This window comes from Drosophila navojoa, chromosome 3, assembly GCF_054131105.1.
Source record: "Drosophila navojoa isolate 15081-1374.11 chromosome 3, UAZ_NAV_1.0, whole genome shotgun sequence".
Classification (NCBI taxonomy): domain Eukaryota; kingdom Metazoa; phylum Arthropoda; class Insecta; order Diptera; family Drosophilidae; genus Drosophila; species Drosophila navojoa.
The window spans coordinates 20,038,737-20,059,494 of record NC_142891.1 but is presented as its reverse complement, the minus strand read 5'-3'; the positions used below and the strand labels follow the sequence as shown (position 1 = coordinate 20,059,494).

Below are 20,758 nucleotides of genomic sequence, written 5' to 3'. Positions count from 1 at the left end.
ACTGCCTCGCTTCAGCTACTCGTTTTGTATTTTGCAATTTACAGTTGAATGGACATTTGAGCAATGACTTTGTCGTGCCATCGTTTTTACCGTTATCTGTTGTTGCTATTACTACTGTTGCTGTTGCTGCGATGTTGTTGTTGTTGTTGCTGTTGTTGCTGCTGTCATGCCATTCGCCTTTGGAGCTGCCATCTTGACCAGTTATGTCATGTGTATTGTCCTTTGTTTTGTATTTTTTTGTTTTTTTTTTACATCTTTGTCTTGTTATTTTCCTTTGACCAGTGCTAGAGCTCATGTCAGGTGACCAAAATTCAAATTTATTCTCTACGCATCACCTCGCCAGACCCCCCGCCCCACCCCTTGCACCAACCATCTTTGATTTCGTTGCCGACGCCATTTTGTATCCTCTGTCCCTCACCAACGCAGACTATTTGCATAGGTCTCTGTTTTTCTGCTTTCTGCTTCTATTATTTGGATCCGTTCCTGTCAATGACATCTCGAGTCTCGTATTTCAGGCTACCCTCAGTTCTTTCGTCCCTCAGCTTGTGTGAGCCTTGTTAATAGTTCGTGTAAAAATTTACAAATATTTGCAGTCTATTAATTTTGATTTCTTTACTCAATTTGATTTCTGTTGTTTTTCTAGTGCACGCTTCGTATTTTATTATTTTGCTTCCTTTTAATTTTTGTTGATTTTTTTTTTGGCTTTTTGTTTTGTCTTTTTTCGACTCTATCAACACGAAATTTAATATACATTCACGTCCTGCTGCTGAGCCCCTCCGACATATCCTTTACATCCTATTTACATGGCATACACAGCGTACAAAGTTTTTGTTTTTAAAATAAAAATTATACCAACATTTAAGCGTCATACTTTTTTTTACCCCCATTTAAACATATGCACATGTGTGCGTGTGTGTGTATAAAGACCTTTATGTGTGGCACATGAAATATTTACCCATTAAATTTGCCTTTAATTAAATGAGAGCCATTTTTTATGTACGAGTCCTTGCGTAAATGACGGATAGCTTCAGCGCTTCGTTTGTTGAAATAAAAAATAATATTGTTAATTGCAATTTATTCACATGAACACCTTCTCGTTTGTTGCGGACTGGGCAATGTTAACACGCTGGCTATGACCACGCCCACGCCCACACATCACGTCCCCTCCATACAAACACATTGCACATTGATTTTAATATTTCATTATTTAATATTCCGTCGACAGGGCGCGCTGACTCGCTCTCAAATGAATAACTCCATAATAAATAACTCATTTGGGGAAAGGCTTCAGATATTTCAGATATTTCGATATTTCCGCGGCTTTTTTCTCAACCCGAACCCATTAGTAATTCATTCCAAAATGCTCTGAATGCAACAGTTTCTTTGGCTTAACACTTTGGTTTCATGGAAATCCAGATGATCGATAATCAGTTAAGAGGTTGTCGGTAGAAAAGTTCTGGTAAATCCACTCATTTGTTGATTTGTTTGTTAAATTTAATTGATGAATATTTTTTTAATGAAATTTCAAGTCAGTCAATTAGGCTCTAAGACTATGCCCCTAACCTTTCAGTCAACGAGTTAATTACGTTTAGGCAGCTCATTTGTCTAAAAGTTTGTAAGGTTTATTTGACTATAAGCTTATAAATGAATTAGTATGTTTATCTATAGGTAAACTGATCAAAGGCAGCTCATTTGTTGGTCTAAAAGTTTGTAAGTTTTATTTGACTATAAGTTAATAAATTCATTGGTCTGTTTATCTATAGGTAAACTGATCAAACTTGAAACCTATCTCTCTTTTTTCTGAAACCAATTTTTAATATATAGAAAATTTTTTAGTCCCAACTAATTTTTGTTTTTAATTCAAATTCAAATTCTGAAGATTTTCAGTAAAGTTTCATATACACATAACTTATATATATTACACTTAAATTTCCATCTACAACTCTCAAAATTCCAGAATTAAGTTAATATCTTTCTTAAAGCAGAGCAAAACTGATTTGAGCTTTTAATTTTCTATAGCAAAACAGAATACATCAATGAGACTCGACCGCTCCGTTAAAAGTAAAATAGAGATAAAGTGAAAAGAAAATCGAAAATGAAAAACTTCAATTATAGCTGAACGCACAAAGCAGACAATTTTTGGTCCTGGCGGTAAATTTTTAATAGATTAGCAGGCGAGCAGGTGAGTTTAATCCATAAAATGTGCGATTATTGCGTTTATGCGGCCCGAGGCGAATTCAATATAAAATATAAACAAACGTTAGAGAAATTACAGCAAACAATAGGAGAGTGTGTGTGAAAGAGTGAGAGAGAGAGAGAGGGAGAGAGTGCAATGTGCAAGGCAGCTCTTTGTTATCCTTGCAAGCGACACACACACACACTCAGACGAGCTGAGGCCAGACTTGACTCTGGTGCTGCACGACGCTTATTTGACTATCGATTAAAGTTTGTGGTCCTTGTGCATACAGCCTGGAGTGATTTGAGTTCAGCAACGAGCGTATCCTTTAAAACATGCACGAAACATTTTCGATTAATTTCAAATCATGTGTGCATGTCTGACAGGTTGTAAAAATCCCTGAGTAAGGGAAAGGTGGAAGACGAAAGGTGAAAGGCGAAAGGGTTCGATCAACGGCTGACTGGGCACAGGATCAGAGGACGAGCATCATCAACCCCCAGCGCACTTTATTGGGCATTTTTCGACGGGCTTATCCAATGGCAACCAAACGAACTGGATTAATCACAATTTTATTTGTATTTTCGGGCTGCTGGCAGCGACAGAGCCGTGGCCTCGGTCCGGGTCGAGTGCATCAGCTCCAGCCGCAATTAGCCGGCAATAAGCTGGACTTCTGTGCGTCGAGCGCACAGACAAACAAATCCACAAAGAGCTTAGCGCAAGGTGCTAATGCCCGAGTCGAGGGATCGCGTCGCTGGGCTTATTTATAAAGCTCCGACTGGGCTCCAGATGCCGCCCCAAGGCCATGCGACGTGGCTCGGCCCGGCTCAGGCCTTATTAGCTTACTGACTGGGATACGCTAAATGGAAATTACGGCCAGGTGCTGGGGCAGGTGCGGGGCTTGGTGGAGCCAATGCAATTGTTGGCAAGGGGAAAAGCAAAAGCAAAAGCAAATGTTATTTGCAAGCAAACAAACTGGCGAAACCCGAAAACCATTCATCATACAAATCATACAATTAGTTTTGGCTCTAATCCGACCCACAAATACCAAGTGAAACATGGTTGGGGATGTCCTTTGTTACGACACACGCACTCACACACACGTATTTAGTTTGTGTGTGCAAGAGAATCCTTAGAAGCCGGAGCTAGGCACGATAACAGCTCAAGGTATGGCAGAGAGCATTGCTAAGCCTGAGAAGGCACTGCATGAAAGAGGAAGAGAGAGAGAGAGAGGCAGGTGAGTGCTAGCTGAACTCTAAGGATATGTATCAGGCTTTTTTATTTACATATAAAACTGGCATTAGACGTCAAAACTTATAAATAGAAAGAGAATCGCAACTAAGCTTTCAGAGAAAAACTATTTCGAAATGAATTTAGCTTGGAGGCATGGAAAGAAATAATCTGGGTTAAAGCTAGAAAAAAGAAAAGAAAAGAAAACTATCCCTAATTATGGCAGGGCTTTCTTCAATAATTATTTCATATTCAAGTAAACTTGTTTCGTATATCTCATTTCTCTCTGATTACTTAAACACCTTTAATAATAAACGACATAGCATAACTTTACTTATTAAACTTGTTTTTCACATTGATAGGCAATAAATTCGATTTGGCTTTCCGATTATTGCAACGTTTTTAGATTTTCGTCGAATCCACTGCTTCACAAACATATCTCCTACTCATGCATTCTATGTATATAGTATCTAAATACGATTTGTATTACTCTACATCTAAAGGCTCTTATTTTCAATTCGCCAGAATTGAAAGCCAGAGTCAATTCACAGAAATTGATGTTTAAATTACTCAACCTCTTAAGTATACTCAAGCTCCCAGTGTATATGAATTAATGCGTTTTATATCTTGATGCGCAATTGTAGAAAATGAGGACCTCAAGGCACTCAAATTGTAAAAACAAAAGATGTTTATAAATAAAAAAAATAACAGAAATTTAAAAAGGATAAATCCCTGACGTCCTTGGCATTTAACCTACTGGAAAAGTAAAGAATTTTTTTTTAATTTAAAATAAATTTTAAATTGAAATTTAAGCTTCAGTTAGGAATACTTACAAAAATTTAGAGATTTTATAGGTCTAGTCAAATATATGTATATGCATATATATTTTACATATCTCCCATCGGCATGGTTATTAAAAATCATAGCTACAATGGCATAACATTAACTATATTTAGAACTCGCCTAGGTAAATGACCTAGGAATTAATTTAGGTTTGCACTCGACGTAAGCCGAAGATGGAATGATCTTTTCAATAACAAATATAGCATATAAAATAAGTTATATCCGATTTCTATAAAGAAAATTACTTATGCATTCAGGTAAGGTTCAGGTCAGGTTTTTTAAAGAAGAAGATAAATACGTTATATATACTCTACAATCCCTCTATGCCTATATTCCTTGGCAAGCAGAGATAGACCACAGATATATCAAATATATTAGTAGATTATCTTATTAGTGCTAGAGCTCTCTGCATTTTAGATCGTAATATATGTATACTGTACAGTAGCATCCGGCTATATTTATTATTATTTTACGACGTTATAGCCAGAGAACGCTATAACCAAATGGAGGTCCTTTCCTACATTTTTGTGGGGACCAGCCAAGACATCGAATGCCTTAAACAGAGTCCTTATAATAGGACTCCACGAAACCAGGAATCGGACAACGCATAGCCACCATGATATATGTATAATAAAATATTGAAAAGAACATTTGGATCCAAAAATTATAGCTAGACTCGTACAACATGAACTATGGATAATGAATTCGCCTAAGTTAATCAAAAATTTTGCGATTAGACTATATTGCTGCCGCCCACACCAACATCCGTATGCTGATGATGATGATGATGCTGGTGTTGTTGTTGATGTTGGTGTTGATGCTGGTGCTGGTGTTGGTGCTGCTGATGCTGCTGAAGCTGCTCGACCAGCTCACTGATGCCATCCACACCGATGCTCAGCGAGGGCAGCGTCTTGTCCAGCACCAGCAGCGATGGCGGCGACTTGGGCGCCGCTTCAGCCACAATGTCCGTAACGTGGGAGGAGAGCAGCGAGAGGCCGCCGAAGCCAACGCCCATGCCGTCCAGGCAGAGCGAGTGCAGTGCTGCATTGTCCTGCGACTCGAAGGACGTCGAATTGATCAGCGAATGCGGCGGCTGCTCCAGCTGCCCCAGCTGCTGCTGCTGCTGATGATGCTGCTTGTCATCCAGCGCCAGGCTGTGCTCCATGCTGAGTATGCAGTCCGCCTTGAAGCTGTCGATCGTAAACTGATCCACGCTGAGAAACTTCATCTCATCGTAGGCCGAGGAGCCATCGTTCAGATCCAGATCGAGAGAGGCGCCAAAGGCGCTCGCCAACGCCTGATGCTGCAGCGTGCAGACCTGTTGCTGCTCCGATTGCTGCTGCTGCAATTGTTGTTGCTGCTGCTGCTGTTGTTGTTGCTGCTGTTGCTCCTGCTGCTGCTCCTGCTCATGCTGGTGTGTGGAGTGCGCGGCAGTTGTGGACGGCGGGTAGGTGGACCACTCCATGGACAGGCCGCTGCCGCCACGCTCTAGGCCCAAGTGATCAATGTTCAGATTGAGAAAGATGTTGGGCGACAGCCGGGAGGGCGAGACACAGCCGGTGCCAAAGGGCGCCTTCAGCTCGTTGTCCAGCGAATTGGAAGACTGCGGCGGCGTATCCGGCAGCAGTGTGCCACCGCCAGCTGTTAAATTGAGGATGCATTAGCCTAGATCAGCCATGATCGTCTGGCCAGCAGCTACTCACCCAGTGCGCTGTCCAGTTGGCCCAGCACGGCGCTATCATCGAACGCCACATCCAGCTCGAGTCCGGCGCCCTTCTCGTACTCGCCGCCCATCTTCTCCTGCTTGCGCCACTTGGCTCGACGATTCTGAAACCAGACCTGGACGCGTGCCTCCGTCAGCTCGATGCGCACGGCCAGCTCCTCGCGAAAGAATACGTCCGGATAGTGAGTGCGCTGGAAGGCGCGTTCCAGCTCCTGCAGCTGCAGTGTATTGAATGTGGTTCTGCGAATCAAGTGCAATCATGAAGCACACCCACACACTGTATGGCATATCAGCCTGGCTTACCTGTATCGACGCTGCTTGCGCTTCATTGTGCCTTTGTCCATGCGTATCCTGAGTGCCGACTGGGCTGCGATTTGCTCTACAGTTCTCTCTTTGCTGTTCAAGCGTGAGTGTTTTATTTTTTATTTTTTTATTTGGGTTTTTGTTTTATTTTTTAGTCGACGGCAATTCGTGACATAGTCGCAACTTTTCTATGCTTTTTAACGATTTCCAGCGACTACAGCAACAAGAACAAGGGGGCAGCACAACTAGGGCTTCCGCCCCTGCACCAAGTCAAGCGGATAACTGTACACGCTCCACCATCAACAACAACAACAACAACACGAAGTTTTGATTTAGCTGGAAATATTTTTGGCAATCGTCCCGGCCTTTAACTCCTTCACGCAAACAGTTTGAGCAGCGCTTGCACGTGCCTGCCAGTGCATGTCCAACTGTGAGCGCACATATATATATATATATTGTTGTAGATGATATATATATATACGTGTATATTCTATATATAACTGCGCCCCACCGTGCGGGGCAACGACGCGCATTCAACTGACGAGCCACTGGGTGGATTGGCGTTTGCGCGACTTTCTCGTCATACAGTGAAGCCCCACAACTAGCTGCCACACACACACACTCACACACCTATACTAGCACACACACACACTTAGCACCTACCCCTTGGGGCAGCTAGAAATGCACCTGAGTTTTTAGTGCTAGACGCGCAGTCCATGAGCTCATAGCTCTTAGCCTGCTGGCTGCTCAAGTGGTTGGGCGGTAGGTGGTTGCAAATGTCTGGGTCACTGGGTATTCCCACTATTTGTTGCTGCTTCTTCATATTTTCTACTTCTTCTCCTTCTTCCTCTTTTTTTTCGGTCATACGCATCAACACTTCGAATAGCTGAAACTTAAAGCCAGTGTCCAGCTATAAATAGGCTCTCCACACTTGAGGCTCCCCAAAACTGAAGCGGCCACCCAACCACCAGAGTCTTTTGTTATTATGTCAACAGTTGAGCCTTTTGTTTAGCTGCTCGGATGCTGTGGCAGCTCCTGCTACTGCTGTTGCTGCTGCTGTTGCTGCTGCTGTCCAGGTGACGGGCCATAATGGACATGCCTGGGCCACACAAAAGGTAATCCGAGCATTTGGCCGCCTTTGTTCGGCCAGCTGGCCAGCGGCTATATAAACGCCCCACCAACGCCATCAGAGTCGCAAACGTAGCCAAACTCTGCAGCAGCTCGGTTCCAGCCATGCTCTGGGTGAGTCCAACACGGCAAACAGTGAAGAGTATTGAAGAGTATTTCTCATTTCGATCGAAAATTGTGTTAAGTATGAGTTTAAGTTGAAATGTTCTTGAATTAAGCAACAACAAATTTATAAACTGAAAGTTTCTTTATTGATCAAATACTAAAAAGAATACTTTGAAAATTTTAAAGTTCAGACTAACAGCTAAAATATCAAGATCGGCAATTCTTCACATTTTTGCATATCTGAAAAGTGTTCGTTTTTCTCTCAGTGTATTAATGAAACAATTTCCTTGCAGATGGCCTCATTGCTAGCGGCGCTGGCGCTGCGCTGCGTCATCAGCAGCAATCGCTTTGTTGCCTACGACGAGCTGACTGCTCCAATGCTCGCCCGCAGCATGCCTAAGCGCTGCAGTCGTCTGCTCGGCGTCCAAGAGTGCGGTGGCGGCGGCAGCGGCAGAGACGGCAGCGGCAGAGACGGCAACGAGCTGCCAGTTGAGGCAATCGAAACGGAAGCTGATCAGAGCACTTCCAAGATGTTGAATGCGCTCTTTGGCCGCCCTGCCAGCGCGGAAACTGTACCGCCCACCACACGTCCAACGGAGGCGGCACTGACGCCCTACCAGCTGCCGCCGATGTACTACAATGATTTCTACGAGGATCTGCTGACCAGCAAACGCAATGATGCACACGCCGCCGGCTGCGATTGCAAAGTTATGGTAAGGCTAACGATAGAATTTATACATATCTTTAATAAAGTCAGTTTATAAATCTCTGTCAATGCAGAACGATCTCATTGACTTGGGCAGCACATCATTTCCTCGCTATCTGATGAGCGCCATTTGCGAGTCCCGTCCAGCTCAGGATGCCAAGTGCATGCACGGCTCCAACTGCAAGCCGCTCGAGTATAAGGTGAAGGTGTTAACACTGGGCCCAGATCAGGCGACACCAAAGGCGGCCTCCTCATCGGCGCGTCTGTGGATGCCCGAGGAGGTGACACCGCTCTGGCAATGGCAATTCAAGACGGTGACTGTCACTGCAGGCTGCTTCTGCACCAACTAGCTAAATGAATGACTTTTATGATGATATATGAAATATAATATTTAAACAATTGCACAGGAGACCGCTTAAAGAAAACACCGTTGGTTTTTAGCTGTTTTGTACGTTTATCTATTTCAAAAATCGTTACCTAAAAGAGGCTTGTGTTAAAAATCTTCGAGAATTTCGTATGATTCGAGTTCGTGGACTAAAAACTAATAAGGACATGTTAAAGTTTTAGTTAATATATCGAGATTGCAAAGAATTTAGCAGCAGCATAAAAATCCAGCTTAAGCTTTACTTTGGAATTGTATATGCTACCTTTGATACTTTGGGAATTGTGCTAATAGCCCTCACTGCACATAATTAGACAGGTCTATAGAGGCAGCATATGTATATTACAATCTGTAATTCATTTACAATCTTAAATATAAACTATAAACTTTAACAAGCCTTAGACATATACAAGTAAAACAGAGAGTGTGAAGGCACTTTGAGCTTGTCAGCTACATACAAAATGTACATACAATGGACGGCATACAGTGGTAACTACTAGCTAGTGGACAAAATGAGAAGGTTTTACAATTACAATTACTTAGCTTCCTTGGAATGTGAATGTGCGTAGAAGAAATAGCTGGAAACTAGCTTCATTTGAGCTCTAGGGCATGATGCCACGCCTTATCAGCAGTCCCAGGCCCAGAAGCAGAGCTAAGAACTTAGCCATGTGACTCTGCTGACCCGTCGCTCCGCTCTGCAAGATTCAACAGATTAATAAAGAGACACAGCATAGGCCAACTAACAACTTACGATAATGAAGTAGTTGCACCTGTCGCCCTGGCAGCACTCGTTGCACGCCCAGTCCTCGTACCAGATGTGTGTGCAATACATTTGCATGTAGCGTCGGCGCTTCGACTGGCATTGCTCCTTGGTCATGCAGCGCTTGGAGACGTAGTATTGCTTGAGAGCGCCCTCGGAGAAGTAGGGCTGGCTGCCCCAGCGTATTTCAGTGCCGCAGACATTCTCAAACGGTTCGCAGGTCTTTATAGTGTTGAGGCACTTCTCTGTGTTGCCCGTCTGGTTGGAGCAGACATAGCACTCGAGTCCCTGCACAAAATCCACTGCAAATTGTCTCACATGTGTCATTGCGTTTGTTTCTTAATTAAGGTGTGGCTGTAGACCTACCTTGACTGCACAGGTACACGGCCGCTAGCAGCAGCACAGCTATTTCCCAGGATTTCATCATGCAGCTCGCAGTTGTGCAAGCTAAGTCAGTAAAACGCAATAACAAATTGGTAAATAAACTTAGAAAATATGTGCGTATAAAAGCAACAACACAAATTGGACAACTCCCACAACAGCAGCGTCCGATATCGATAGAGGCTGCTCGATAACGATAAGCACTTACTGCTGTTATTGCGATAGGTGAACAACAAGTTGCTGCAAAGAATTCGCAGCACTGATTTTTATAAATTGCCGCCATAAGTAAGATGCTGCTCTGCAACTAAAGACGTATTTGTAATTGTTTAAAATTAACTTAAAGTTAATTATTTTCATTCATTAATTAACTTTCAGTTTTGTATGAAAAAGAAAACCACTATTATAATCAGCCGCGCACTTCACAACACTGCTCTAGTTTTGCGCTGTTTTTGTTGCAGTTGTTGCTGTTGCTTTTGATTTTGAGTGCCAGACAGACGGAACATGGCCAAAAAAGCACAAGAAAAGGTGACAGCATCGCCAGTTGTACCTATGGGCTACTCTCAGCTGCTAACCCAGGTGGCTGGCCACACATTCGAGGCCACCAATGCAGCCGCCGTCGGGCTGCTTCAAGACGCCGGTGAGGGCTGCGTTTTCAAGCCGCTCGGCAAACCTGAGTGCGGCGTACGTGAACTCAATTTCTATGAGTCACTGGCGGCGGCAATTGCGACACAAGCCGAGGCAGACGCCGGTGCCAATAACCTGAATGGCGCAGGTGGTGAGGGGAAAGACGAAACGGATCAGTCACTGCTCGCCGCATTAGCAGCTCACGTCCCCCGCTATTATGGCCAACTCAAACTGGTTGTTAATCAGCGTGAGCACACATTTATCAAATTAGAAGACTTGACACACGGCATGGCCAAGCCGTGTGTCATGGATGTGAAAATTGGCCGACGCACCTGGGATCCATTGTCATCGTTGCAGAAGCGCACCATCGAGGAGCAAAAGTATGCGCTTTGCAAACAGAATCTGGGCCTATGCCTGCCCGGCTTTCAGGTTTATTGCCCGGATGAACAGCAACCCGAACATACTGTACTGATTCGCAAGGGTCGAGACTATGGCAAAAGCCTGGACGTGATGGGCTTTCAGAAGGCATTGGCCCTCTTCTTCAATGCCAGCTGCAGCTCCAGCAATATACTTCTCCACGAGGTGCTAAACCAGCTGCGCTCCATACGCAACTGGTTTAAACGACAGCGTTTATTTCACTTCTACGCCAGCTCTCTGCTCATCTGCTACGACTTCGAGCAGCTACAGAAGTTGGCTACGTCCAACTCCAAAGTGTCGCTGCACAATGGCTTTCATGCGGATGCCGCAGAGCCTGTCCTGCCCACCAAATCGAAAGACTGGATACGCGTGCGCTGCATCGATTTCGCTCACATCTTCCCGGCCGAAGATGGACAACCCGATCACAATTATATGTTCGGGCTACAGAGCCTCATCGATATAGTCGAGGCGATGCTCCACCTATAAGAATAACAGAGAGACTCCTCAGCCGGCGGGTCCAACACACACACAAACACACATTTGTATTACCACTAAGCCAAAAGATCACAGCAGAGCTGTAATTAACTAGTTGAAAAGAAAAGACATTTTTGTAAACTAAAAATTACTCGATAAATCAAATTTCATTACAATAACTTCCCAACTGCTCAGTAGCGAAGCCACAACTCAAAACTCATTACTCAAAGAAGTAAATATGTAATTGAAAAGTAATTATATAATAACTGCATACGCGTAGATTAATCTTTAATTACCAATGCAGTAGGCATACGTAATTGCTAGTATTTAGCTGCATTTACACAAGTAACTACAGAATAAAAATAAAGTGAATTACATACAGCTCATATACATTTGATAAACTTAGCAATGATTAAATTCCATTGAGAACGCTCAGTAATTGACATTATATGCAAGTAATTGCAGGTTATTAAACACGATGCGTCGTGTAATAAAAGGAAGTAATTAAATCACATTGGTAATTAAAGTTTGTCAACTTGAAATTCCTGGTAATCAAAAAGTATTTCCTGGTAATAAATGATATACATATATTACAGCTCTGGTCCACATTAGCAACGGCTCACACGTGGCTTCTTTAAACAAAAATGTAGAATAAATACTCGTTTTGTACATTCGTGCTATATTTGTGTATTCATCTTATCAAAATTACAGTAAAATTAAGGGTTATAGAGAAGGGGGTAGGAGTAGAGTAGGGCTGCTTAGAGCGTGTAGTCCAGCTCATAGCGTTCATACTGGTTCTTCGGATCGTTAGTGATGCGAGGATAGCCCGCAATTAGCGCATCTTGCCCGCCAATGTACAGCGAATTGTAGATCTTCCAGTAAACATCGCGCACCTTCCGCGCCGGATGGAACAGGCCCTGTAACGTGTACTGCAAGATCTTAATTGAACCTAATGAGACGCGCAGGCCATCCACCGCGTCCATGAAGGCCTGCACCAGATGCGGCGATGTCTCGAATATGTTGGGCCACACATAGTTGAGCAAGTGAGTGAGCGCATCCTCGCAACCAAAGCCATAGACGCCCAGGGACATGTGCTTGATGGCCGAGCAGGCTGTCTGGCGATGTACCAGATCGCGATCCATTAACGCATCCTCGAGCAGCGGGCACACTGCATAGATATAGTCCTTGCCCATCTCGCCAATGTACTCAAACAGAAAGGATAATGATTTCAGGACACCGTTCTGCACATTCAGCTCCGGCACACGGTATTCATTCATCAGGGCCGGGAGCACAGTGAACGGGCGACATGTCTCGGCCACAATGGCAATGGCGACGGTGGTGCAGACACGATTCTGACGCTCTTGGACCTTCAGGTTATTCAGTAGAGTGGCAAGCACATCGTGTGGGCCAATCGCCTTGGCTATGTAACCAAAGGTGTTTACGGTGGCGCGTCGAATCGCCTTCTTGTGTGCCTTAAGCAGCTCCAGCAGCTCAAAGCAGATGCGCATCCATTCACGGGCTGAAACATACTCGGGTCCACGATCGGCAATGCGACCGACCAGATCGATACAGTTCTCCTGCACCTTCTCGTGTCTGTTCTTAAGAATGGGAGTGAGGCGGGGCAGCAGATCCTTGATGGGTGGTGTCATCTTGGTCATGCCAATGACATTCACAATTGCCTTGAGGGCGCCCAATATGCTGCCCAACACTTCGGGATACTCCTCGCCCAAGTATTCGTAGAGCACCACACCCAAGTGACCCATCAGCTTCTCCTCCTGACAGGTCTTCATGACCACAGCAATGCGGGAGATGAGATCCGCCGCCTGTTGACGCACCTTGGCGGATTTGTTGTTCAGACGCCAGAGAATCGTACCGCAAATCTGTGGCAAATACGGCTTGACGCGTTTACCCAGCTGATTAACAATAGTACCGAAGCCATTCAACATGACCACATCCTCTGTGGTCTGCTCCTGGAAGGCATAGAGTATGCCATCGATCAACTGCTCCTCCAGCCTGGAGTCAATATCAGCCGCGCCAAGGTTGCCCATAATCTTCTCCACTGTCTCCATGACCATTTTGCGATACTGTTCATTCTCATCCTTCAGATCGTCTACAACACGATTTATGATCTCGGAGGTGCCCACTTTGTTGGCAATTTCCACGGTAGTATCCACGAGCTGGCGATAATTGCGTCTGTCCAGGGCCATGCGATGATTCCAGAAGAACTTGAAGAAGTGCGGTAGAATCTCCTCTTTGATGTACTGCGGCTCCACACCGTCTGTGGCACAGCATTGCTTTACCACCTTCAGCACAATCTTCTTCATCTCCTCGTCGGGCGACTGGAACTCACGTATGAGAATCAACATGACCTCACGGGTGTAGTAGTTGGCATATTCGGCATCCATTAGGGGTATAAGATAACCAATGGCCTTGAGAAAGGCGGCTAATCCCTTGCCACGATGCGTCCGAATACCTTTCCATAAGGGTTTAAGCACCGAATCGAAGGATTCAATGCCATAGGGCGTGGCTGCTTCGGCCAGCGCTGCAATGGCCAAAGCCGTGATTGTGCGCACCTTTTGCTGCTCATCGACTAATCCGTGCTCGATAATCTCCACCAGCGCCTTCAGATGTGGCAATATGGCGCAGCCCATAAGTATAGCAATCTGTTGGACGATCTTGATGCCCGTGTGACGAGCTTGCCAGGACTTCTTGGACTTGCAAACGGCCTTCAAGAAGGGCAACAGCGAGGGTATGCCCAATGCGGATGCGACCACGGCAAAGGCACGCGCAGTCGTATTTCTCACGTACTCATCAATGTTATCAATATCCGGTCGCATTGTGGAGATCATGGTGGCCAAACCGGCTGCCTTGGCTAGATTCGAAATGATCTCTCTGCCCTCAATGCGCGCATAGTAATCCTCGTCAATTAGCAGCGGTTCAATGACCACTAAGATCTTATGCACGAACGGCCGCACCAGATCATCCAGTTTGTAGAGCACGCGATCGATGACCTTCACTAGCAGATGCCGCTCCTGATCCTCCAGGGTGGGCGACATGAGCAGCGGCAGAATTTGATTGAACAGTGGACCGGCGCCAAATTCACGCGCTTTGTCCGTCATCTGGCGCAGAGCCGATTTACGCATGGGCGGCGAACCGTTCTTAATGGTCAGCAGAAGCTTCATAATCTTGCGCTCCTTGAGCTCTTCGGGCGACAGAGCATCCTCGTTGACATCCACGAGCAACTTGTCAAAATATTGGGCATCCTCGGGCTTCATGAACGGCAGATTCTGGCCCTTCGGCTGGTTGTCCATAAACTTGGCATTCTTGTCCTCCACTTGGATGAAGAAGCCAGCTGGTGTGCCCGCTATGGGCGTGGGTGTGGCCATAAGCTTGCGACCCGGTGTTCGCAGTGGCACGTAGCCTGCCGGCGGCGGCAATATCTTGTAACCTGGCGGAAACATTTGATCCAGCTCCTCGTCAGTGTAGGGTCTGTTGCGTTCATCAATTTCCTTTTCCCAGCGATAGGCTTGGAGCTGCTCCGGTGTCATGGCAGCTAGTGCTCCTGGTGTAGGTGTAGCCATGGCCATTGCCTTTACGCCCACGGGCGTACTGCCACCGGGTGTCATCAGGGGCGTGGCATGGCCAGGCGTCGCATGAGGCGTCATGCTCGGAGTCATTGCGCTAGCATTGCTCGGTGTAATTGCCGGCGTGGCATTCGAGGGTGTCTCATCCCAACGCGACCGTCGCTTAGAAGCCCCCGGAGTGGATTCGATTGAGATGCTCTCGCCGGCGCCGCTTCCAGTGCGATCCGGTTTTGGTGTCTCTGCCCAGCCGCTGTGCCCGGGCGTTTCCCGTTCCGTCTTTGGTGTTTCATCCCAACGATTTCTACGTGCCGACTTCTCATGGCCAGGCGTTTCGTGACCAGGTGTCATTGCATGAGCCGGTGTGGCATCCCAAATACGTGTGCCCAGTCCAGGCGTAGCACCCGGCGTCTCACTGCCCTTGTGGCCAGGTGTCTCATCCCACCGATGATCTCCGGGTGTTTTCTACAAGAATAATATATTTTATTTTGTCTGCTTAGTTTCACGGTTAATTTATGTTTACTCACGTCTTCCCAGGTTGGCGTTGCAGCGCTGCTGGGCGTGGCTGCCACTTTAGCGGGAATGAAACTGTCACTGACCGTCTGATCCCACCGTCCTCGCTTGCGTCCACCTTCTTTTGTTACAGACTCTCCATTTGAGGACTTAACCAGTGTACCTTCCTTAGACTTCTCCATGATGCGACGCCGCAGCTCAGACTCCTCGCCCTTTAGCATCTGCTCACGCATAATGTCTGTATAGGTGCGAGATCCCACATCGGGCGTTTTACCGCCATCAGCAAAGGGATCGGCACGATCGGGCGAAATGATGATGCGTCGCCGCTTTTGTCTGTACTCATCCTCGCGATCTGCTATGGTCGGTCGCCGGTGCTCAGCCATTGGGTCAACGTCCTCCTTGCCCTGGGTCACATCCTTCAATACGGACGTGGGTGCCGTGTATGTGGTGCGCTTCTGCGGCACTGGGAAGCCATCGTCCTCCTCATCCTCGTCGCCATCCTCATCATTGGCCGCTATCGACGTATTGTAACCCTCATAGCGCCCTTTGGCCCCCTTTCCAACAGCCGCCTCATCGTCGTACAAGTCGGTGTCAAAGAAGCCACCACTGTCCAGCAAACCAACACCGGCGGCTGCTGCATTGCTCTTAGCCAGCTCAGTCTTCTTGGCCTGTATATCCGATATTTGCGCCTCAATATCTGTAATACGATTTTAATATAATAAAATTGATTTTCTCGGTATAGCGGAAACAACTCGGGCGCCGCACGTATGCTTTGTCTGTTTTTAAACACGCTACAAGCAAAACATGTTAGTCTGAGTTGTTGCGCCCCTTAATTGCATTTAATATTCACTTACCTTCATGAGTACGCGGAATATTTTCCATTTTATTCAATTTTTAGGCAACAAACGTATGAAAAACGCGTACATGAAAATTATGCGACAGTGCTGTAAAATACCAACATACAAAACACGTTATACAGCACCTAATTGGGTTCCAACCGTCGATGCTCGATATCAGTGTTATTGCTTGACTCGCATAGCACTGTTAAAACTGGAGCGATAATATACAAAATTATATGTGACAAAAACTTTTTCGTTGATATATATTTTAAAAGAAATCATAATTTATTTACACTTCTTAAGCTTAGAATGCCTCATGCACTATGCCTTCTTAATAATGCAAATCGTTTTGTTGGCCAAACTGTTCCCACTGTTATTAACACTTTTGTCTTCTGTTAAGTCCAACAGTCTAGTAGCGCACGTGTTTTGATTTTGTTGTTTTGATTCGCTCGCGCTGCTTCGACATTCCACTTCGCAAAATGTTGGCAAAAAAGCAGAAAATGGGAGATCAAACCGAACAGATGTTATCCACGCCACACACACTGCAAGCACGCCTCATATCCGACACAGGCGAAGAAGCGGGTCCGCCCATAGATCTGCCATCAGGCATCACAACACAGCAACTGGGGCTCATCTGCAATGCATTGCTCAAGAATGAGGAGGCGACGCCTTATCTGTTCTTTGTCGGCGACGATGAGATCAAGAAGTCACTGGAGGAGACACTAGACCTAAGCACAGTGGACACAGAAAATGTGATCGATATAGTCTATCAGCCACAGGCAGTTTTCAAGGTTCGGCCTGTGACGCGTTGCACCAGCTCTATGCCAGGCCATGCCGAGGCGATAGTGTCGCTGCACTTTAGCCCCAACGGAGCACACTTGGCCAGTGGCAGTGGCGACACAACAGTGCGCCTATGGGATCTCAATACAGAGACACCGCACTACACCTGCAGTGGCCATAAGCAGTGGGTGTTGTGCGTCGCCTGGGCTCCGGATGGCAAGCGTCTGGCGAGCGCCTGTAAGGCAGGAAAAATTATTATTTGGGATCCAGAGACAGGTCAACAGGTGGGCCGCACACTCAGCGGACACAAGAAGCACATTAATTGCCTAAGCTGGGAGCCCTATCATCAGAATCCTGAATGCCGCAAACTTGCCTCGGTAAGTAGCGATGGAGATTGCCGCATCTGGGACACCAAGCTGGGACAGTGTCTGCTCAACATTGCGGGGCACACGAACGCAGTGACAGCCGTCCGCTGGGGCGGCGCTGGCTTAATCTATACCTCGTCCAAGGATCGCACCATCAAGATGTGGCGTGCCGATGATGGCGTGCTCTGCCGCACCTTCACTGGCCATGCGCATTGGGTGAACAACATTGCGCTGAGCACGGACTACGTTCTGCGCACTGGACCCTTTCAGCCGGTCAAGGATCGCCAAATGGCACAGATCAAGCAGGATGGTGAGTGATTCTGCGTATCTCTCGAATTGCCGTATTAAACCAAATCCATTTCCAGCTGAGGAGCTACGTGCAGCTGCTTTAAAGCGCTACCAAGCTGTTTGCCCGGATGATGTAGAGTCGCTAGTCTCCTGCTCCGACGACAACACCTTATACTTGTGGCGCAACAATCAGAACAAGTGCGTGGAACGCATGACTGGCCACCAGAATGTTGTGAACGATGTCAAATATTCGCCGGATGTCAAACTGATCGCCTCCGCGTCCTTCGACAAATCCGTGCGTCTATGGCGCGCCCACGATGGCCAGTTTATAGCCACATTCCGTGGCCATGTGCAGGCTGTCTACACGCTGGCCTGGTCGGCGGATTCGCGTCTGATTGTGTCCGGCAGCAAGGACTCTACGCTGAAGGGTAAACCTGTTGCTTATATAACTGTTCGACTAGATATATAATTTCTATTTAAACACTATAGTTTGGAGCGTGCAGAGCAAAAAGCTGGCACAGGAGCTGCCCGGCCATGCGGACGAAGTTTTTGGCGTAGATTGGGCGCCCGATGGCTCGCGTGTCGCCTCTGGCGGAAAGGACAAGGTGATCAAGTTGTAAGTCTAAAAAAGATCTATGCATTTATATTCAAGTCAAAATTAATCACATTTATTGCCATTCTTGCAGATGGGCCCATTGACGCACTTTCCCATGGAGCATCGATATAATCTTATACATGTATTTAAACAATAAAATTAGAACCCCGAGTTCAACTCCTCGCGTTCCGCCTGTCAGTCTAGTTTAGAGCCTGTGCCGTTGCAGCGTTTGCAAAGCGTCCCGCAGGCTGTTCTCGAATGCCAGTTCGTTCTGGAAATAGGTGGACGGAACCGCCGACTCCGAGAGTAGAGCTCGCTCGGCAGACACAAATCCCGCTGCCACGCACTCGTCCAAGCTGTGCGACCTGAGCAGCGCTGTGATAAAGCCCGCACAGAAACTGTCGCCGGCGCCGGAGACATTGACTATGTTGCTCAGTTTTGGTGCCGCATAGAAGTGCGTGATGTGCTCACAGCTGGGCGAGAGTGAGAGTAGCTTGCTCGTATCGTGTGCGGCATCGGAGCGAATGCTGAGCAGCACACCATGCGCCCCCAGAGTGGCAATGATACAGTTGAAGTGGGATTCGATTTGGTGGAGCAGCTGTTTGGCCTGCGCCAAAAGCTCTGAGCGTTCCACTTTCGTATTGGGCTCCCAGTTGACAGACTGCCCCGTGATGGTCTCCACAATGGTCTTGAGCTCGTGCATATTGGGCTTGGTCAGTCGAATGTGCCGCGTGAGCTCTGGACGCAGCTTGAACGGCTTGCCGGCAATGAACATGTCAGTGGGCTCGAAGAAAATGGGCACTTGGAAGCGCTCAGCTAGCTCCAACGTGCAGGTCATCGCCTGCTCAGAAATGTTGCTATCCATCACAATGAGCGGCGCATCTCGAAAAAGGTCAGATCGCTCCTTCAGTAACTGCGGCGTGATGCTGTTGTGCACCTCCATATCACCCAGGATGAGCTTGCAGTCGCCTGACTGGTCAAACACCACCGAACAGAGGGATGTGGAATGGCTCTCATCCACAATGAGGCCATGTTGCAGAGTCTGTGGCATCAGCTGACGCAGTATTTGTCCCAACTGATCGCTGCCCACAGCCGAGATGAGATTAACATCTCCATACAGCTTATAGATGCCCTCGGCTATGTTGCGTCCAACGCCGCCAGCTGCCTGCTTGGCCACACCCGAGTACGTGGCGCCATCCAAATGCAAGTTTCGCTTCTCAGTAATCTTGAAGGACAAATCGAGTATCGAAGCACCCACCACCAAAGGCTTCTTAGTGGAACTCTTTCGACCCGTAGTGGAACCTCGTTCTTTCGCCAATTCGCAGGCGATTTGTGCGGCCACTGATGCATTATTCCGAATCAGCGCTATGTTCGCCTGCAGGCTACGTCCTTTGGTCAGCCGGGCGATGTGCGCCAGCAGAAAAGGTGTTACATCCTTTCCTGTAATGCCTTGAGCTAAAGCTTCGGCATTGGCTTGCTTGATGGCCCCATCTATGGCCGACTTGTCGGCAGCATGCTCCACTGGAATGGGCACTCCTATGAGTACGCCGGACTGTAGATTGAGCTGTTGCCAGGCACGCAGCAGTTGAGCAGCATGCTCCGCAGTGGGCAGGTTATAGGGAACCTTGCATCCACTGTCCCGCGTGTAGAAATCGGGAAAGACGCCACCTTCACTTGCATAGGTAGCCACGCAGACGCCCTGCGTCTCCAAATACTCGAGCGTACGCGGTATATCCAATATGGACTTGACGCCGCTGCAAATCACAGCCACCGGCGTACGTCCCAGCTCGACGAGATCGGCGGAAACGTCCAACGTAATATGACCCTCACGATGCACTCCTCCTATACCACCGGTGGCAAAGATGGGAATGCCAACGCGATGAGCCACAATCATGGTAGCCGCCACAGTGGTGCCACCACTCTGACCCATTTTCACTACGTAGGGCAGATCACGGCGAGAGCATTTGATAACTTGCTCGCGGGGCTTTCGCGCCAGCTCCATAAGTTCCTTTTGCGTTAATCCCACCGTGATGCATCCGTCAATGATGCCAATGGTAGCCGGGACAGCGCCATTCTTACGTACATCCTGCTCTACAAGTAGGGCAGTTTCCACATTCTCAGGCATTGGCATGCCATGCGTTATAATTGTCGACTCCAACGCCACGACAGGCTGCTTCTGGGCCAAGGCATGCCTCACGTCTGGATGCACAACAATTTGTTGTTTAGTGGAAAATGTGCGGGTGAGCGCACGAAAAACGCGGGAGGAGCATCGACGCATTGATAGCAATCAACTAATCTTTATGGCGAATTATTATTATAATTATGCTGACTTTGCACTCATGCTGCTCTTGACAAGCAATAAATATAGTTAGCTCCTATATGAATTACATGTGGTTATCACAACAAGTGGATCTAACTGGCGGGCATTTGTTGCTTATGCACTGTACAGCACTTAAAACTGGTATTAAATTTGGTATTTTTAAAGTAATTTCGCAAATAATAATAAATAATAATAAGATGAGAGAACTTAAAAAATTTTGGACACAAA

General features: G+C 46.8%; 7 protein-coding genes across 8 annotated transcripts; 3 read left to right on the top strand and 4 right to left on the bottom strand.

Annotated features, from left to right (window-relative positions):
- Window positions 1-4,847: 4,847 nt before the first annotated feature.
- On the bottom strand, window positions 4,848-6,873 carry Pph13 (PvuII-PstI homology 13). Its single transcript, XM_030382681.2, has 3 exons — window positions 6,273-6,873; window positions 5,950-6,209; window positions 4,848-5,887 (listed from the first exon to the last, which is right to left on the bottom strand). The coding sequence occupies exons 1-3, from the start codon at window positions 6,311-6,313 to the stop codon at window positions 4,980-4,982; spliced, it is 1,209 nt and encodes a 402-aa protein (XP_030238541.1). The 5' UTR covers window positions 6,314-6,873; the 3' UTR covers window positions 4,848-4,979.
- A 97-nt stretch (window positions 6,874-6,970) lies between these two features.
- Ptth (Prothoracicotropic hormone) lies at window positions 6,971-8,636 on the top strand. Its single transcript, XM_030382691.2, has 3 exons — window positions 6,971-7,514; window positions 7,799-8,218; window positions 8,286-8,636. Exons 1-3 carry the CDS (start codon window positions 7,506-7,508, stop codon window positions 8,559-8,561), a joined length of 705 nt encoding a protein of 234 aa, XP_030238551.1. The 5' UTR covers window positions 6,971-7,505; the 3' UTR covers window positions 8,562-8,636.
- A 9-nt stretch (window positions 8,637-8,645) lies between these two features.
- cold (coiled) lies at window positions 8,646-9,931 on the bottom strand. Its single transcript, XM_030382698.2, has 3 exons — window positions 9,720-9,931; window positions 9,345-9,655; window positions 8,646-9,288 (listed from the first exon to the last, which is right to left on the bottom strand). Exons 1-3 carry the CDS (start codon window positions 9,778-9,780, stop codon window positions 9,196-9,198), a joined length of 465 nt encoding a protein of 154 aa, XP_030238558.2. The 5' UTR covers window positions 9,781-9,931; the 3' UTR covers window positions 8,646-9,195.
- A 168-nt stretch (window positions 9,932-10,099) lies between these two features.
- Ipk2 (Inositol phosphate kinase 2) lies at window positions 10,100-11,929 on the top strand. Its single transcript, XM_030382688.2, has one exon. It carries the CDS (start codon window positions 10,236-10,238, stop codon window positions 11,259-11,261), a length of 1,026 nt encoding a protein of 341 aa, XP_030238548.1. The 5' UTR covers window positions 10,100-10,235; the 3' UTR covers window positions 11,262-11,929.
- Sf3b1 (splicing factor 3b subunit 1) lies at window positions 11,912-16,356 on the bottom strand. The gene is made up of 3 exons (XM_030382658.2): window positions 16,198-16,356; window positions 15,358-16,040; window positions 11,912-15,295 (listed from the first exon to the last, which is right to left on the bottom strand). The coding sequence occupies exons 1-3, from the start codon at window positions 16,223-16,225 to the stop codon at window positions 12,008-12,010; spliced, it is 3,999 nt and encodes a 1,332-aa protein (XP_030238518.1). The 5' UTR covers window positions 16,226-16,356; the 3' UTR covers window positions 11,912-12,007.
- A 239-nt stretch (window positions 16,357-16,595) lies between these two features.
- On the bottom strand, window positions 16,596-20,715 carry LOC108649477 (uncharacterized). The gene is made up of 2 exons (XM_018098446.3): window positions 18,320-20,715; window positions 16,596-18,248 (listed from the first exon to the last, which is right to left on the bottom strand). The coding sequence occupies exon 1, from the start codon at window positions 20,486-20,488 to the stop codon at window positions 18,416-18,418; it is 2,073 nt and encodes a 690-aa protein (XP_017953935.2). The 5' UTR covers window positions 20,489-20,715; the 3' UTR covers window positions 16,596-18,248; window positions 18,320-18,415.
- On the top strand, window positions 16,662-18,390 carry Nle (notchless protein homolog 1). Of its 2 annotated transcripts, none has more exons than XM_030382678.2 (4): window positions 16,662-17,637; window positions 17,693-18,043; window positions 18,105-18,231; window positions 18,302-18,390. In XM_030382678.2, the coding sequence occupies exons 1-4, from the start codon at window positions 16,662-16,664 to the stop codon at window positions 18,312-18,314; spliced, it is 1,467 nt and encodes a 488-aa protein (XP_030238538.1). In that variant the 3' UTR covers window positions 18,315-18,390. The 2 variants fall into 2 exon arrangements, with proteins under 2 accessions (XP_030238538.1, XP_089114157.1); XM_089258031.1 differs by having other exon boundaries at window positions 18,105-18,248; window positions 18,320-18,390.
- Window positions 20,716-20,758: the final 43 nt, after the last annotated feature.

Coding starts and splice junctions, on each gene's coding strand:
- LOC108649477 (XM_018098446.3), bottom strand. CDS start 20,488: ATGCGTCGATGCTCCTCCCGCGTTTTTCGTGCGCTCACCCGCACATTT.
- Ptth (XM_030382691.2), top strand. Junction 8,219..8,285: donor GCTGCGATTGCAAAGTTATG/GTAAGGCTAACG, acceptor CTGTCAATGCAG/AACGATCTCATTGACTTGGG.
- Nle (XM_030382678.2), top strand. CDS start 16,662: ATGTTGGCAAAAAAGCAGAAAATGGGAGATCAAACCGAACAGATGTTA. Junction 17,638..17,692: donor GGCACAGATCAAGCAGGATG/GTGAGTGATTCT, acceptor ATCCATTTCCAG/CTGAGGAGCTACGTGCAGCT. Junction 18,044..18,104: donor CAAGGACTCTACGCTGAAGG/GTAAACCTGTTG, acceptor TAAACACTATAG/TTTGGAGCGTGCAGAGCAAA.
- Sf3b1 (XM_030382658.2), bottom strand. CDS start 16,225: ATGGAAAATATTCCGCGTACTCATGAAG. Junction 16,041..16,197: donor TATTCCGCGTACTCATGAAG/GTAAGTGAATAT, acceptor ATCGTATTACAG/ATATTGAGGCGCAAATATCG. Junction 15,296..15,357: donor CAACGCCAACCTGGGAAGAC/GTGAGTAAACAT, acceptor TTATTCTTGTAG/AAAACACCCGGAGATCATCG.
- cold (XM_030382698.2), bottom strand. CDS start 9,780: ATGATGAAATCCTGGGAAATAGCTGTGCTGCTGCTAGCGGCCGTGTAC. Junction 9,656..9,719: donor CGTGTACCTGTGCAGTCAAG/GTAGGTCTACAG, acceptor GACAATTTGCAG/TGGATTTTGTGCAGGGACTC. Junction 9,289..9,344: donor GGTGCAACTACTTCATTATC/GTAAGTTGTTAG, acceptor TGAATCTTGCAG/AGCGGAGCGACGGGTCAGCA.
- Pph13 (XM_030382681.2), bottom strand. CDS start 6,313: ATGGACAAAGGCACAATGAAGCGCAAGCAGCGTCGATACAG. Junction 6,210..6,272: donor CGCAAGCAGCGTCGATACAG/GTAAGCCAGGCT, acceptor CTTGATTCGCAG/AACCACATTCAATACACTGC. Junction 5,888..5,949: donor CCAACTGGACAGCGCACTGG/GTGAGTAGCTGC, acceptor TCAATTTAACAG/CTGGCGGTGGCACACTGCTG.
- Ipk2 (XM_030382688.2), top strand. CDS start 10,236: ATGGCCAAAAAAGCACAAGAAAAGGTGACAGCATCGCCAGTTGTACCT.